This window comes from Camponotus vicinus, unplaced genomic scaffold, assembly GCF_025532165.1.
Source record: "Camponotus vicinus isolate PSW18456_S1 unplaced genomic scaffold, iyCamVici1.0 SCAF_4, whole genome shotgun sequence".
In the NCBI taxonomy this organism is placed as follows: Eukaryota; Metazoa; Arthropoda; class Insecta; order Hymenoptera; family Formicidae; genus Camponotus; species Camponotus vicinus.
This window is the reverse complement of record NW_028141976.1, coordinates 11,901,002-11,916,452: the sequence shown is the minus strand read 5'-3', so window position 1 is coordinate 11,916,452 and position 15,451 is coordinate 11,901,002. Positions and strand designations below refer to the sequence as shown.

Below are 15,451 nucleotides of genomic sequence, written 5' to 3'. Positions count from 1 at the left end.
TTATATCAGATAAAAAGTAACAATATATTATAGGAGATAAATAATAATTTACGGAGCATAAATGTGTATCATGGGGATGGAGAGGGGGAAGAGGGTAACATTTGAAACAATGAATTTGCTACATAAATACACAAATACATACGAATATTTATGTATACGGTATAGAAAATTGTGATTTCTTATTAGTTTTCGAATGTTATAGGTTCTCTCTAACTTATTACAAATTATAATGTTATATTACCTGCAAAAAATCGCACAACGATTTCGAAGTCAACGTAATTCAAATCGCGGTACTTGAATAATTCTTCTAAAGTGCAGCTTCTTCTAAAGTGGCGCCACACCTTGGTTCCTATTCACATGCATTAATAGTTTCCAGAACTTAGGCTTTTCTGTAGTGTGGCTGAACATGGAACTTCCTCGAAGAGTGATAACGCTATTATAAGACGTCTGATTATATTTTGTCATCTGTGATTGTGTGATTTGGTTTTTTACATTTAGAAAATCATAAATATATCGGAAATGACTGTTGACAGTGCAATTAGCAATGAACAGGTGATTTTTGTCACGGGAGGTTATGATCACACTATCAAAATATGGCAGCCGCACACAGGCGTCTGTCAACGAACATGTCAACATACGGATTCTGTATCCTTCTCTAATTTGAAGATGAATGACATTTTGCATAATTTTCGTTTTGATGGAATTATATTTGATATGTATTATTGCAACATGTATACAACGTTACATGTATACAATACGTTGCATGTATACAACGTGGCACACACATGCGTATGATATCAAATTATGCGCACATGTATATATTTATATAAACAAAACTTTTGGGATTATTATCATAATAATGGAAACGTAATTATAACTTGATCAATATTCGTTATAAAATTCTACATATTTTAACTGCTAGTAAAAATTCTTCTATAGCATTTTTTTGGGCTTCCTTAACAAATTTTGTAGCAAGTCAATGCTTTGGACATCACACCAGACAAGTATGTCGTAGCTGCTGCTGGATATCAACATATACGAATGTATGATTTAGCTTCAAATAATCCCAATCCAGTTGTCAATTATGAAGGAGTTTCAAAAAACATTACCAGCTTGGGTTTTCAGGTTTAATATCTATATATTATTATATATATTACTTTTTTTCAAGCATGCATACATGTTACTTCAACACAATTGGTCCAAATCAAAAATATTTTAAACTATATTATTCTATAAAAAATATTTAACAATATTAAACAATATTTATATATTTTATAAATAGGAAGAAGGAAAGTGGATGTACACAGGTGGAGAAGACTGCTCTGCAAGAGTATGGGATTTAAGGTAAATTATTTATATAAACAAGGATGAAATTTATGTTCTCAAATTAATAATCATTAAATTCATTAACAGATCTAGCAGCTTTCAGTGCCAAAGAATATTTCAAGTATCCGCACCTGTAAATTGTGTATGTTTGCATCCTAATCAAGCAGAATTAATGGTTGGCGATCAAAGTGGAGTTATACACTTGTGGGATCTTCGTTCTGATCACAATGAACAACTGGTATTTGGTTTTTATATTCAGAAATTTAACATTTACATATTCTTAAAATTCAAAACTAGGAATCTTGGGAAAAGCAGGATTTTTTATAATTGCTTTCTGTAATTTGTTTATAATTTTATGTAAGAATGTTTATACTATATAAAAAATTTTAAAATGTTTAAAATGTAGAAAAAAGAAATGTCTTTTAAAATTTTAAACACAGATTAATTGTTATATATAGAAATTTTATTATTTATTTCGAAAATATGTTATTTCAGATTCCTGAGGCTGAATCCTCGATTCAAGATATCGCGGTGGATCAAGATGGTTCTTATATGGCGGCCGTAAATAACAAAGGACATTGTTACATCTGGACGCTTACAGGAGGTATTGGAGAGGAGCCTACAAGACTCAATCCTCGTCATAAACTTCTAGCTCATAAACGTTACGCTCTTCGTTGTAAATTCAGTCCAGATTCAACGTAAGTCATTTTCTCATTTTATTTTAAAATGGGTATTTCAAATATTACATTATATACTTGTTACACATATCATATAAAGCATCATTTCAAGGATTACACTCTTTTTAAGCTATAAATATTACAAATTAAATAACAAGAAAAATGCTTTTTAAGTATAGAATAGAAAAGAATTCAGATTTTCTGATATAATCCAATTTAGCTACATGAGGAGCCAAACTTTAATTATTCTAAATTCTATTAGTCACAAATAAAAGATTGCGCAATAAGAATATACTTAAAGTTTATAAATTGTTTTAAAAGGACTAATGTATATTCTATTAAATGGTACAATTTTATACCTTTTCTACACTTTTTGCTAAATAAGATTTGTATTTAAATTAATCTGTTAAGCTTGTTAGTAACAACATCGGCCGATCAGACTGCTCGAGTATGGAGAACGACGGACTTTTCTGAAGTACAAGTGCTTCAGCATGAAGCAAAGCGTTGGGTTTGGGATGCAGCATTTAGTGCAGATTCTCAATATATATTTACTGGTAAGTACCGCATTATTTTTATTTTCTTAACCTATTTCTCTTCTGCAGTGTTTTTATTAACGTGTGTAATAACAATTTGTATATTGTAGTGGATATCATTGTTTATAATCTGTTTAAAAATCTATAATCAAAATTTTATTTTATTTACTTTGTATGTACTTAATTTGGTATTTTATGCAGCTTCTTCAGATGGAGTCGCAAGACTATGGAACGCATCTACAGGAACAATAGAACGAGAATATCAAGGACATCAAAAAGCTGTTATTGCTCTTGCTTTCCGTGACGAAATTGTTTCTGCGAGTTAAAAATAGAAAGTAAATACTTAAATATTATCTCTTCTGTTTTGCTTTTTGTCAAAAATAATTTGAAATTTCAGATATATTGTGTGTTATTGTTATATATGCAAAAGAAGAAGAAATGATATTTGTTTTTTAATACTATATTTTACACTTACATATTATATATTATATCACTTGCAAACCTTTCTCTTTTTCTTTTTCTTCTTTTTAAAGAAAAGAAAGTAATAATTGTAAAAATACAGGCTTTGTTTATCAAATATGTATAAAATATATTAATTAAATAATTTAGTTATAAATTAAAATCATTAAAATATGTTTGCAAAATTTTGTACAGGTCCGGTGATTTCTCGTTTATTCTTGTCTCTCATTTGGTTTATTAAATTCGCAGTCTTAACATAAGTTTACACTTATTAAAGCATATATCACAAAGCAGCATACAACTACGTATGTACGATAGACTCTTAAGTATATGAATGAACAAATACCAGAATATCGACAGAGAACGAAAATGTCCAATAACAATTCATTAAATTATTTCCATTTACATAAATTTAAGAATACATCTTTATAACTTTTCTTTCTTTCTCTTGCATTCTCTCTCTTCTCTATCATCTTTTATAATAGTTCTTGTCAATTATTTCACTAAGATAATAAAACATGTTTAATTTTTTTTATTTGAATATTTATTTCATTAATTTAATCTTAGAATGCATGATTCATGTTCGGTGTTTCGCTTTGTAATACTTATATTCTATTATAGACTATATATAAATACAATATGTGAAATGATCTTATGTATGTGAGAGAAAGAGAGAAAGTATTTTTTTATATTATTATATTTCATATTATTTTTTGCAATATAATGAATATTACACAAAGTGATATTCATCCCCTTTCCATCCATAATTGCGTTTCATTAATCAGTTTTCTCTTACAACATTCATGCAATAAGATAATCTTTCTTAGATCTGAGTCAAGAAATATGATCATTATTATATAATCGATTTCCTCTATTCTAGCTTTTTGTTTATTCTAAGTCAGTTTTATCTCTCTTTAAACTTTTCTTTTCCACTATTCATATTTAAGTGTACACATGTTAAAATAGAGGAAATATTCGATTTTAATGATCTTAAAATAAAAGAAATCGATTAAATCATATATTTTTTAACATTATACCTTTCAACAAAAACTATAATAAATTATCCAAATAACGCCATCACTTGAAACTTATATAATCCTACTCGCAATCTGGTCTTATTTATTTATAATAGTTTTGACATATTATGAGAAACTGTTCCCTATAAACATAGTTCTTTTTATGTAAGATTTATTACATTTTTTGCTTTTTCCTCTTTATTCCTATTTGGAATAGTAGTGTAAAATTATAAGATCATCTTCAAATTAAATTGTTTAGATTGTTACAATCAAACTCTTTTGCATTTGTAACACTTCTATTCTCGATCAATTTAGCCTTTTTTGAAGTTCCCGCACTATTTCACATTTGCTATAGTGAGGAATGCGTAAAATGAAAATGCTTATGATCAAAATGATATTTTCATTTCATGTATGTGCTATTAGAATAAGACTGAGAAGAAAATTAAAAACAAGCTGGTCGTTTGTCTCCAATAAGTTAAGAATATGATTTAATTTTTTATCGCATTCTAAGATTAAAGTGTAAAGAATGTCTAACAATTTTATAATTGCACATATGAATAATTGAATCGCAGTAATTGGAATATTTCTTATATTATTCTCGACTTACCGAGAATACGACGAATACAGTGCATCAAAATCATATCATAGTTGTACTAGATCATAGATGAGGCAATCTGTCGACTTCACCCATTTCTGTAAATGTTTCATCGTCCATCGTGTAGCTTAGCATAAACTTTAGATATACAGACTCCTGAAATCAATTTTTCACAGAAATAAATATGAATTCTCATATTCAATCTTAATTAATTATTTGAATAGTTTATATTTTTTCTAAACTCTAAAATTAAATATAAGAAATCTAATTATGTGATTACATTGCAAACATTTCTGCATTTTCGTAAAATAGATTATTTTTTGCTTAAATAAATATATACTGATAAATTTGAAACTAATAAACTTCAAATTAGTTTCACTAAACATTTTTAATGTATTAGAAGTTATATAAAATTATTTGATAAAAAACAATTTTATAATTTTATGTTCACACACAAGGATGCAAAGTATTAATATCAAAATACAAATATTAATAGCATTGATACAACTTTAACATGTTTTATTTGGATTAACTGAACTGTTTATACTTTTAAGATTTCAAAAGAAATGTAACTATATACCTTGAAAGGATTTGCAATCAGCATAATTTGTGTGATTGCGGATGGTGGAAGGAATGGATTATGTGCTGGCAATTTTGTTCCAGAAGGTGGTTGCAATCTGCACTTGCATTTCTGTACACATATTTGAAAAAAGTTATGAAAATATTTATCTAATTTTATAAAAAATACTATGGTGGTGCTAGATTTATGAATGTTTATGTTATTTCATTTTATATATATATATATATATATATATATATATATATATATATATATATAAATTAAAAATTTGTTGTTTGATAAGATTATTTTAGGAATTCATGTTAATATCTTTGATCTACCAAAAATTTTTTTTTTTTTTAGATTTATATGCGTAGAAATTCTTAAGAAATTTAAAATTAATTTTTAATTGTTGAATATAATGTTGGATCTCACAATGGGTTGGATACTTACCTTAGGTACAACTGCTTGAAATAAATAATTATTAAGTGATTTTGCGTTTTTGCTCATCGTAGTAATTACTACTACAGATACATCTGGCCTGGGACTGTCCTGAGCAAAGTGGAGCACTACACTTATACCATTTCTTTCCTCGATTACTGTTAAAGGTGGATTTATACCTGTAAAATATGATTGGTGTTATATGAGATATATAAAAAATATAGGCTGCGTTCCATTTGAACGGTTACACGCTTAAAGCATCATTCTGTCTTTGTTGCACATCGAATATCAAACGAAGATAGAGCGACGCTTTCAGCGCTGAAAGCGTAAAAAGGAACGCAGCCATAGAATAAGAAAAATTAAAAATATAAAATAAAATGTATTATATAAAGTTAATATAATAACCTGGCTTAATATCTTCAAGATTGACAATGATATCAGTTAATGGCTTGATTCCAGGCTCGGTGTCTGTTATTGTTGATGCGCCGTTAAGTAATTGCGTTACTTCTAGCTGCTGCTGTGTGCCCGTTTCCGTATTTTCTGAATTAATATTTTTGTTGCACGACAGATTAGCGGTCACGTTAGTTTTTGACGAATTTGAAGCTGTTGAAATATCAAAATTACTATCTGACTCGTATTTCTTTGTATCTGATTGTTCCATCACGATGTGCTGAGACATATTATTGCTAGTTTCATGGGACCAATTTTGTTTTCGAACAGAATCACTGGTACTTTGATTTTTTATAATATTATTATTGACTTTCCTGTAAAAATATTATAAATCCTTTTTTTAAATTAGTCTAAAAAATTTTATATACTACATATATGGCATCTAGGATGTCAAAGATATCTAAACCAAAGATTTAAATAATTTTAGTAATCTTTCTATTCTTAGCTTCCTATTCTCTATACATCTGTTAGTATCTCTAATATTAGCATTTTCTTTTGCACTGCTTCTCATTTTGCTAAGAATATTGAGATTTGCCTGTTATTGCTAAACCTAGAGATAATTTTTTAAAAGAATTTAAAATCTATAAATATGCTTACTCTTGTGACGAACGAGCAATTGTGCCTGACAAGCTTTGCTTAAGTAAAGCTTCTCCCAATTCATTCAATTCTTCCAATGCTTTTGCTTTACTATCTATCTTTTCCTCGCCAGTGTTGGTAACTTCGTCTATGATCAAATATTATTATTTGAAGAAATAATACAGCAAATAAACATATGACAATAAATTCAACAAATTGTGAAAAATTAAAGGTAAATATCATTTAAATAATTTAAAAAGTAACAATTTTTTTTATTAAATTTTTTCTAATTATTCTTACTTTTCTTGTTCATAGGCGAAATACTGATTGGTTGCATGATGGCGTTCGGCATCAAAAAATTTGTATCGGATTTGACTGGTTTCTCCAACACATTGAAAATATCTCCCAACATGTCCATATCCGAACGAAGGTCTGTCGACGTTGTGCTCTGCGTCGTGTTTTCACAGGGAATACTCTCAGTAGGAGACGATAAGTCCAAGAGAGATGATCCATTATTAAAGATTGGTTTAGAAGATTCTGTCGCGGAAGATTTGGAAGATTGGCCGAGAACAATAACGGATGTATATTTTTCGAAGACTTGATTCAATTCGTCACTGGCAGTCAGCACGTCACCTGAGATAAAATGCATAAAAAAATAATTAAGAAAATTGATCATAGTGTGATGAAAGAAAAATCTACACGCGTAAAGTGACAAATATTGATAATTGCATAATTCAATTTTACTGTATTACAATATATATTATTTCATATTATTATGTACTTATATATTATATATTATTTTGCAAAATGGTTAAAAATCTAAATTGAGATATCTTATTTTCTTATTTTTTTCGCCTTTTCTCACATTACGTGATAAAATACTCTCATAAATTTGCAACAGACTCTCTTGAAATTAACAATCCTTAATTTTTTTAAATTGATTATTTATCTCATAATCGTGATTCTTCGATTTTTCTATAAATAATTATAATAAATCTATAGCTGAAAATCGATAATGATTGATGTATAATTAAACATGATAAAGTACCAAGCATTTCAACATCACCCTGGGTCTCACTAGCCAGCCGTAACAAAATAGGTTTCAATCGCTCGCACGCTTGATGTAACTCCTTCATCAATTCGAGATCCTCTGTACTAGTGTCATTCCGATTGTATGAATCCAGCATTTCTGACAAAAGTTTTACATTGTTGTGCACTGATTCTAATTCCATACTTCTTCGCGAGTTTAACTGCAGTCTTTCTTCATCCTATAAAAATAGATAATTTATGTTTAAAACTTAAAAAAGCAAGAAAATTAGAATTTACATCCTATAAATGTGAAATAGGTTTTTTAGAAACATTAGAAGGAATTGTAAAATATTCGAGGAAATCTTAATCTAGGGATTTTATTTTAAAAAATTTAACAAAAAGAAAAATTTTTCCAAATTTTAAGTAATCTTACCTCTTTCACCATAACCTTGATTAATCGATTTGCAGTTTGCAGATCATAAGGATCCTTGCTATGAAGTAACTTGCGCAAATGCCTTGACATCTCTTCATTTTCAAAGATATTATTCTTTATTTTAGATGATTTTTGACTTTCCTCACTGTTAGCCATTATAAATGCTGCATCTTCCTGTAATTTATTTTTATTGCAAGTATTTTGATATATTTGACTAATTAAACAAATACTCCAATTTGATTTAGATAATGATTTAAGCAGAATTTAAACAGATGTTTTGACAATATAAAAATATTATTAAAATGATGTTTAAATAAAATAATAGAGTAGATGATCTGATAATTAAATTCATATATATTAGAAATATAAGACAATTACAACGTTTTTTGCTTAAATTTAAAATATAATATATTTATATTTTATATTGAAGTTTTTTTCAACTTAAATGTGCTTGTATTACTAATTAGAAATAGCACAATTGTTTTTCCCTCGAAACATTTTACAAAATTTATAAAAATTCTGTAAAATATTATAAATTTTTATTTTATAAATTTTTCACCATTATTCTTCCATAAAAATTTTTTAATTTTTTTATACAAAAGAATCAATATTGGCTCTCTTTTTGACATTTTTGATTTAATGAAGATATATTTTGTTAAATATATAATTATTTTTTTATCAGGGCAAAATAGTAGAATGTCATAAAAAGATAATAAAAACTAACTGTATTTTGTTGTGCTCTCAGTATTGTATGATTTAAAAAAGAAAAATGTCATAATCTTAATTATCAGATTATATATAAAAATAACAATATATAATAATAAAAATATAAAATAATAAATATAACCTCAATGACTCCTTGTTTTTTAAGCATCTCATAGGCCTCCTTTATTTTCGACTCGCGAGGATATTCTCTGATCCATGTATAAAGAAGTTGCAATACTTTTTGCCTTACACTTGCTGTAGTGCGAGTACCTAAATATTTCGGCGAGACAAGTTTTATCATCTCATTAAGAAAACGGAATTTACCGATTTCGGCATGAAATAATGGACCACATCTTTTCATGCAAGTATCTAGTAACTAAAAAAAATATATTATATTATATTATTGAGAGCTAGAGAATTATAAATCTATTATATGAATTATATATTTATAAAATTCTATAAATCTAACATTAAAAAAAATCTCTTGTCAAAATTAAATATCTTATAAATGTCTCTTATTATTATCTCTTATTAATTTTTTAAAATTTAATTTATATTAGATACATAGCTTAGTTATATATCTCTCCAGTAAAGTTTCAAATAATTTAGATATCAGCATATATTTGTAATTAATATAAAATATATAATTAATTATATAATAATGAATATAAACCAATGTTTAAACAATTAATTTTTAATAATTAAATTCTCCAATTTTAAAAATGTAATATATATAAGCATTAAAATTTGCAAAACATCCAAAAATAACATACTGAAAGTGCTTGCAGTGCTTCCGACTCGTTAAGCGATTGGATATGCGTTGCTAATAATTTTGTGCCTATCTGTATACCTTCCGATTCTTTGGTAAGCATCACGCAGAATGCTTCAATAGCTGCTATGTCTGGCTTTTGATTTTGTGGATTTGTAGCTCTTTCTATATAGCAATATATATACACACACACATATATATAAAATATCATATGTAAATATGTCAAATTAATTATTACAAAAAAAAACTCATATTTAAATAAAATGGTGTTACAAGTTAATTGTTTAGTTTATACTTACGCATGAGAGCTTCTAAACTAGTAGTTACTACATCCATAGTTATGACAGTAATCACTTATCGCTGCATATAATTATCGTCGATATTCCTCTATGTAATTAAAACAAAGTTTGTAGCATTTTACGTAAAAAAAAACTCCAATTTTCTGATCACGTGAAATTCCAATTTTCAAGATCACGTGAAATTGTCATTCATTAAATGGAACTCGCGTAAGAATCGCGAATTGTCCTTGCAATTGAATATTTGAACTAATGAAGCTCGATGATCAATTTACGAAATGTTTATCTACTAATGGGTCTCAGTTTATACGAAACATCGGTTCTTGCTGTTTTGTGGCTAATTTATTATTTACTCGCTTTAGAAGGTTTCTTAGCATAAAACAGCTGTTTCCGCTACAGAAGTCATCTTGCTCCGTGTCACTCTGTCTATTGTCTTCACTGATTTTTTTTTTATTCCGCTACGCTATCATCTAACATCACTTTCTTCTACGGTTTGGCATCGATGAACATCTAACATCACCGACTGCGATAAGATCAGACGAATTAGATAGAAGCCTGAGAGGATCCACGCGCCGTCTTTCGTAGAACCAGAGAGAAGAATGAGAGGTGTCATGGCCCGCTTTTAGGTGATCCCTGAAAGCGATACGCCCTCTGTGGACCTTAAAAACGTGCACCTAAACTACGAAGCCAAGGTGCACGAATGTTCTCAGAGGGTAACATATAAGGTGCACAATTTCTGGTTCTGTTCCGTGCTATGTGCACAAAATGGCGGTAGCACCAGTGCTGTATAGCAAGACGCTTACGTATACGTAATATATATATTAATATATATATTAAATAAATTTTTAATGAGTTTTGTATGACTCTCTCTCTCTCTCTCTCTCATATATATATATATATATAGAAATTTATTCATTATATGATTACAACACTTGAAAATAAGATATTTTATTAGGCTATTAATAAATAATTTATATATTTACAGAGAGAAAGTTTGATATTATTTCTAATGTAAAACGCGTACACATTTCTTAAGAATAAAAGTTCTAAATAATAAAGATGTATGTGTGTGTATATATATAAATGTGTATGTATATATATATACCCAGTAAGCAAAATGTTAGCAGGTTGGCAGCAGATTGGCAGCAAATTCGATCAGAATCCCACACCAGAACCATAGCCATCTGTGTCCACATTAAGCTTTTGTTTTGGTGACAGAGTCTGTAAAACATAACCTGTCAACAAACTGTCGGCAGAAACCGAGCAGGATCTGCGCGATGCAATTTGATGTTAGATTGCCAGCAGAAACCGAGCAGAATCTGCGCATGCAACCTGATGGCAAATTGACAGCAGAAACTGCACAAGATTTGCGCTTACTTTTATTAATATCCCAGGTAGCAAAATGATATCAAAATGACATTAAAAGGACAACCAAAAAAAGATAGGATGACTTTTTAGTTGGCAAAAAAGATGCCTTTTTGTAGCACAAATAGTATCACTAATGTCCGCTTAAATGACAACTTATTTGTATCCGAACGCCAACTATAAGAAAACTTGTAACTGTAACCAAATTGCCAGCATATGGTCAACTTTTATCAGCTGTCGATAAGTCAACGTAAAGTTATCGAATCGTTAGAATCGAAAGATATCTTTTTAAAGACATAAAACAGACAAATATGTATAATGCCGTTATCCAATAGATGTCTTATAGACATTTAAAAAAGGTTAACAAAAGGCATCTAAATGGCATCAATCAGTTACCTAAAAATTATTTTATTTACAGGATATATGGGACAGATGCAAGCAGATAATAAAAGTTTGTTATCTGAAATACGGATGTATATTATGTATATATAGTTGATTGTTAACTATATATTAATAATTTTAATTAACAATTAACTTCGTATTATATACATCCGTATTTCAAATAACAAACTTTTATTACTTACTCACTATCTTATATTTCGGATATCAAAAGCTATTTAAAATAATCAAAATATTTTATTCATGAAAAACAGTCTTCATTGCACATTCAAAAACTGACACATTCAAAAGTAAATAAAACTCAAATAAAAAAAAGAATATTTATATTACTTAACATATGAAATAAATATCACAAATTAGAAATAAGTAATTCAATAATATGCAATAAAGCGAAATAGTCGTTTATAAGATACTATATTGCTTTTACATATGAACGAAGAAATTCTATTATTTAAAAAAATAAACTTTATGAATTATTATTATTACTATTATTTAAGCAAACTTATATATAAAAAATAATTATTAATCATTATTATTAACTATTATTTAAAAAAATAACTGAGTGTATGCACTTAAAACAAGCATACTGTGTATATATATATATATATATATATATATATATATATAATAATAATAATAATTATCGTATTTAATATTTAATATTTCTCTCGAAAAAAAAATATGCCTGAAAATTCTACTTCTCCCCTTCGCCATCCCGAAACAACATCCATACATTCGCAGCGAATTTTGCGATATTATATTATATATTACAACGAGGATATGTGCCCGATGTGCGAATCTCTATGTCGATCTTTTCTGCGTTGCGTTTCTTTATATCGGTTTAAACATTAACGCGAACATTGGTATACGTGCAATCGTTAACTACATGTGTATATAATCTAACGCGATATTACGTTTAGAATCATGACGAACCACCGGGAGTACTCTTTATCGATTTACTTATCGATAACTCTTGCCAATTCACGCAGCATCAATCACGCACAATCTCCCCCAAATGTAAAAATTAATCTTTACCTAAATATCGCTATGTAATTACGGAAATTCTTCATCGAACTTAGAAAATGCATCTTCGATAATAGGCTTGCTCGACATATCAACGAAGAAAAACTGTTTTGCGTTATTAATACGGAATAAATGTTTTCACTGGTGGTGGCGTTCTCGTCGTTTATCCGCAGCTTTTTTTCTATCGCCCCCACGGCGAAGCCAATCGGCAATTCGATCCTCGACGGTTTTCATCGTTGTCCCGGGAAATGCATTACGTATTACATCTGAAAAAATTAATGGATAAATATTATCAGAATGATATGACGAAACGTAGTAACTTCTTCACGACGAAGAACTCAATAAGGCTGTGAATGAGATTTCATTTAACGTTTGTCAACGTTGTTGGACGTTTTAGTTGATTATTGGATAGGAAATATATGAGATTCTATCAGAATTCTAAAAATTATATATCCAATAGCCAATCGATAAGTCCAACAACGCCGACAAATGTAAAATGAAATCTCATTCTAAAATATTGAAACAATATGTATCATGTATATATATATTGTGTATGTGTGTGTGTATACGTACCAATAATAAGATACGGAAACGTAAATTTTGATATTTTTTGAGTATTCTCAGCTCCAAGAGTCCAAACGACTTTTTGAGTTAAGTCATCTGTCATAATCACTTCCATCGAAAATTTTACCGCTTTTTGAACCGTTTTTCCACCGATATCTTGAATTTTCTGTGTCTAAAAGATACCGATTAAACAATTAATTATTATTAAATAAACGATATATCGCAGTTTCAGAATACTCGTATACTTACAAACTGATTTCGCATTTGCTCATTGTTTTTTAGCTCAAGATCAAATTGTTGTAACGCATTGATATCATTGAATGGCATCGGGGGCAGAAGTAAATAATTGCGTTTTGGTAATTCGAATGGATTAGAATTACGTGCTATTTCTAATAATTCATTTAATTTTCTGAGTATTCGTTCTTCAAAACGTTTTCGCTCTTCTCGACAATCATCTGAAAAATAATGTCCTGCTATCAGATGGAAGCTCAGGATGACCAAATTTCTGCAACCCTATCAAAAGATTATTTACAACAGATTGAGGTACTTTATTTTGAATTGCCCAATGAGCAAGAAAAGCTCGAAGATCAGGGGGACGAGTATCAGTCAAATGAGTCTGAATCACTTCTACATAAGAAGAAGAAGAAGATTGAGCTGAAACATTTATTTGAGCATCTTTGTTAGTCAACGCTGTGGATCTTTCATTGACCAACGCATTAAGATCTGCAGCATTAAAATGCTCAGGATTATTAAAAAACTGACCGATTTCATGACGAACGTTAAGAATAGATGCACCAACTGTTGATGAACAAGGAGGACATATAGGATTAGACACAATATTATTTGCAAGATATAACGAATTATTATCAATTTGCAAAAGAGCGCGTATTCGTCGTCTTTGCTGTCTTCGCGAAACCTTACGAAATGGTTTCAACGGGGGACCCATAATCATGTATTAGCTATTCAACCGTTAAATAAAACAGAGAATATATTTACAAAAATATTTGTACTCACTTAAGCTTCCCGAGCAAATTTGTAGTAGTAGTAATGTAGTAGCAAATGTAGTAGTATAATTGTTCCAATATAACCTAAAAAGTACACGTGTTCTTTATGAATTTCTAAAGTATATAGCATATATTCGTATATATTAAAAATGCGAATGATAATAAACTGATAATAAATTAATAATATATACTTACGTGTATATCGTAAATGTTTTTAAAATATTTTTATACTCTATAACTTTTTCCTTCTGCAAAATACGCAATTCAAGAGGCAAAGGGCCTGAGCAGAATGACTGCCTTATAATTTTAAGACTATGTTTTAAGCCTTATGTCTTTGTCTTAGGTAACGCACAATACTGTGTTATGTCTCAAGCCTTAATGTACTTGCGAACATTTGTAAGGACTAAACGTATGTATATATAAACACATAAATAACAATTCCATTATGTAACTAATAATATTAAATGAATATTTTATAAATACTTATAACATTATACATTTTTAACTCAAATATGTAATAATAATATTTCATATTTCGAAATATAGTTCAATAAATGTGAATATATTTATATATGCGTATTAGATATAGTAGCTTTCTAGTTCTTTTTCTCTTGTTTGTCAAGTTAAAAATCAACTGTCATTTTAAATGATTAGCGCTATAATACTTATTGTTAGAAAAAGTTGAAGAACTCAAAAATTCGAAATTTGCATATATATTATTCAATTTTAATCGAAAATTCTCTCTTTACTTCACATAATTTAAATGCTAACTGCTTGATCCCTCATGCCTATTAACAAAAAAAAACTGTCAAAAATATTATGGAAAGAAAACATGTTGTTTTCGCACAAAATTCAAGTGAATTTTACGTGATTTTACAGATGATCTTGAATTTACTTTAACAATGTCTCCAACGGTTTACAACTTTTGGAAAAAATTTTCATATATGCAGATTTCCTCTTGCGATATTTTGGAACAGTTACAAAATGGAACAGTAACACACTATTGATGATAGCACACTGTGTTGTTTTAACTTTATTACACTGTTATTATGTGTCTCTGTATCTAGCAACTGTCGTCAGAAGTATCACATAAAGGACACTGGAATTATAAAGAAAAAGGAAAAAAATTGTATGATATAGTTTTTTTTACAATATTTTGTAACCTATCTTTAAATCGAATAGAGTTGTGGATAACCGTATGTTTATATTAAAACACAAATAATCTTTTCATG

General features: G+C 28.6%; 3 protein-coding genes across 9 annotated transcripts; 1 reads left to right on the top strand and 2 right to left on the bottom strand.

The window, feature by feature from the left end:
* The first annotated feature begins 91 nt into the window (after positions 1–91).
* Positions 92–3,180, top strand: Lst8 (MTOR associated protein, LST8). The gene is made up of 7 exons (XM_083096903.1): positions 92–645; positions 973–1,125; positions 1,283–1,344; positions 1,414–1,564; positions 1,822–2,024; positions 2,415–2,557; positions 2,738–3,180. Exons 1-7 carry the CDS (start codon positions 520–522, stop codon positions 2,860–2,862), a joined length of 963 nt encoding a protein of 320 aa, XP_082953029.1. The 5' UTR covers positions 92–519; the 3' UTR covers positions 2,863–3,180.
* Gga (ADP-ribosylation factor-binding protein Gga) lies at positions 2,547–11,389 on the bottom strand. 5 transcript variants are annotated; one of them, XM_083096896.1, is made up of 13 exons: positions 11,242–11,389; positions 10,970–11,085; positions 9,868–10,387; positions 9,573–9,733; positions 8,942–9,175; positions 8,095–8,268; positions 7,681–7,900; positions 6,933–7,265; positions 6,654–6,780; positions 6,012–6,370; positions 5,619–5,785; positions 5,187–5,297; positions 2,547–4,762 (listed from the first exon to the last, which is right to left on the bottom strand). In XM_083096896.1, exons 3-13 carry the CDS (start codon positions 9,902–9,904, stop codon positions 4,670–4,672), a joined length of 2,016 nt encoding a protein of 671 aa, XP_082953022.1. In that variant the 5' UTR covers positions 9,905–10,387; positions 10,970–11,085; positions 11,242–11,389; the 3' UTR covers positions 2,547–4,669. The 5 variants fall into 5 exon arrangements, 2 of the variants coding, with proteins under 2 accessions (XP_082953022.1, XP_082953021.1); XR_014438373.1 differs by lacking the exons at positions 10,970–11,085; positions 11,242–11,389 and having other exon boundaries at positions 2,547–4,360; positions 4,619–4,762; positions 9,868–10,613; XR_014438375.1 differs by lacking the exons at positions 10,970–11,085; positions 11,242–11,389 and having other exon boundaries at positions 2,547–3,498; positions 4,619–4,762; positions 9,868–10,613.
* Positions 11,390–11,845: 456 nt separating this feature from the next.
* Positions 11,846–14,685, bottom strand: LOC145970284 (uncharacterized). Of its 3 annotated transcripts, XM_083096888.1 has the most exons (6): positions 14,415–14,685; positions 14,230–14,303; positions 13,748–13,869; positions 13,465–13,670; positions 13,225–13,387; positions 11,846–12,917 (listed from the first exon to the last, which is right to left on the bottom strand). In XM_083096888.1, the coding sequence occupies exons 4-6, from the start codon at positions 13,540–13,542 to the stop codon at positions 12,790–12,792; spliced, it is 369 nt and encodes a 122-aa protein (XP_082953014.1). In that variant the 5' UTR covers positions 13,543–13,670; positions 13,748–13,869; positions 14,230–14,303; positions 14,415–14,685; the 3' UTR covers positions 11,846–12,789. The 3 variants fall into 3 exon arrangements, with proteins under 3 accessions (XP_082953014.1, XP_082953012.1, XP_082953015.1); XM_083096886.1 differs by lacking the exon at positions 13,748–13,869 and having other exon boundaries at positions 14,415–14,684; XM_083096889.1 differs by lacking the exons at positions 11,846–12,917; positions 13,225–13,387; positions 14,230–14,303; positions 14,415–14,685 and adding an exon at positions 13,978–14,211 and having other exon boundaries at positions 13,531–13,670.
* Between the last annotated feature and the right edge of the window lie 766 nt (positions 14,686–15,451).

What these genes read in the sequence shown, in the direction of transcription:
- Lst8 (XM_083096903.1), top strand. Translation starts at nt 520, where the DNA reads ATGACTGTTGACAGTGCAATTAGCAATGAACAGGTGATTTTTGTCACG. An exon ending in TTACCAGCTTGGGTTTTCAG is followed by an intron (nt 1,126 to 1,282) that starts GTTTAATATCTA and finishes TTTTATAAATAG; the next exon opens with GAAGAAGGAAAGTGGATGTA. An exon ending in TTCTCAATATATATTTACTG is followed by an intron (nt 2,558 to 2,737) that starts GTAAGTACCGCA and finishes TATTTTATGCAG; the next exon opens with CTTCTTCAGATGGAGTCGCA.
- Gga (XM_083096896.1), bottom strand. Translation starts at nt 9,904, where the DNA reads ATGGATGTAGTAACTACTAGTTTAGAAGCTCTCATGC. An exon ending in TTCAAGCAGTTGTACCTAAG is followed by an intron (nt 5,298 to 5,618) that starts GTAAGTATCCAA and finishes ATATGTGTACAG; the next exon opens with AAATGCAAGTGCAGATTGCA. An exon ending in TGATTGCAAATCCTTTCAAG is followed by an intron (nt 4,763 to 5,186) that starts GTATATAGTTAC and finishes AATTGATTTCAG; the next exon opens with GAGTCTGTATATCTAAAGTT.
- LOC145970284 (XM_083096888.1), bottom strand. Translation starts at nt 13,542, where the DNA reads ATGCCATTCAATGATATCAATGCGTTACAACAATTTGATCTTGAGCTA. An exon ending in AGCAAATGCGAAATCAGTTT is followed by an intron (nt 13,388 to 13,464) that starts GTAAGTATACGA and finishes GGTATCTTTTAG; the next exon opens with ACACAGAAAATTCAAGATAT. An exon ending in GTTTCCGTATCTTATTATTG is followed by an intron (nt 12,918 to 13,224) that starts GTACGTATACAC and finishes TAATTTTTTCAG; the next exon opens with ATGTAATACGTAATGCATTT.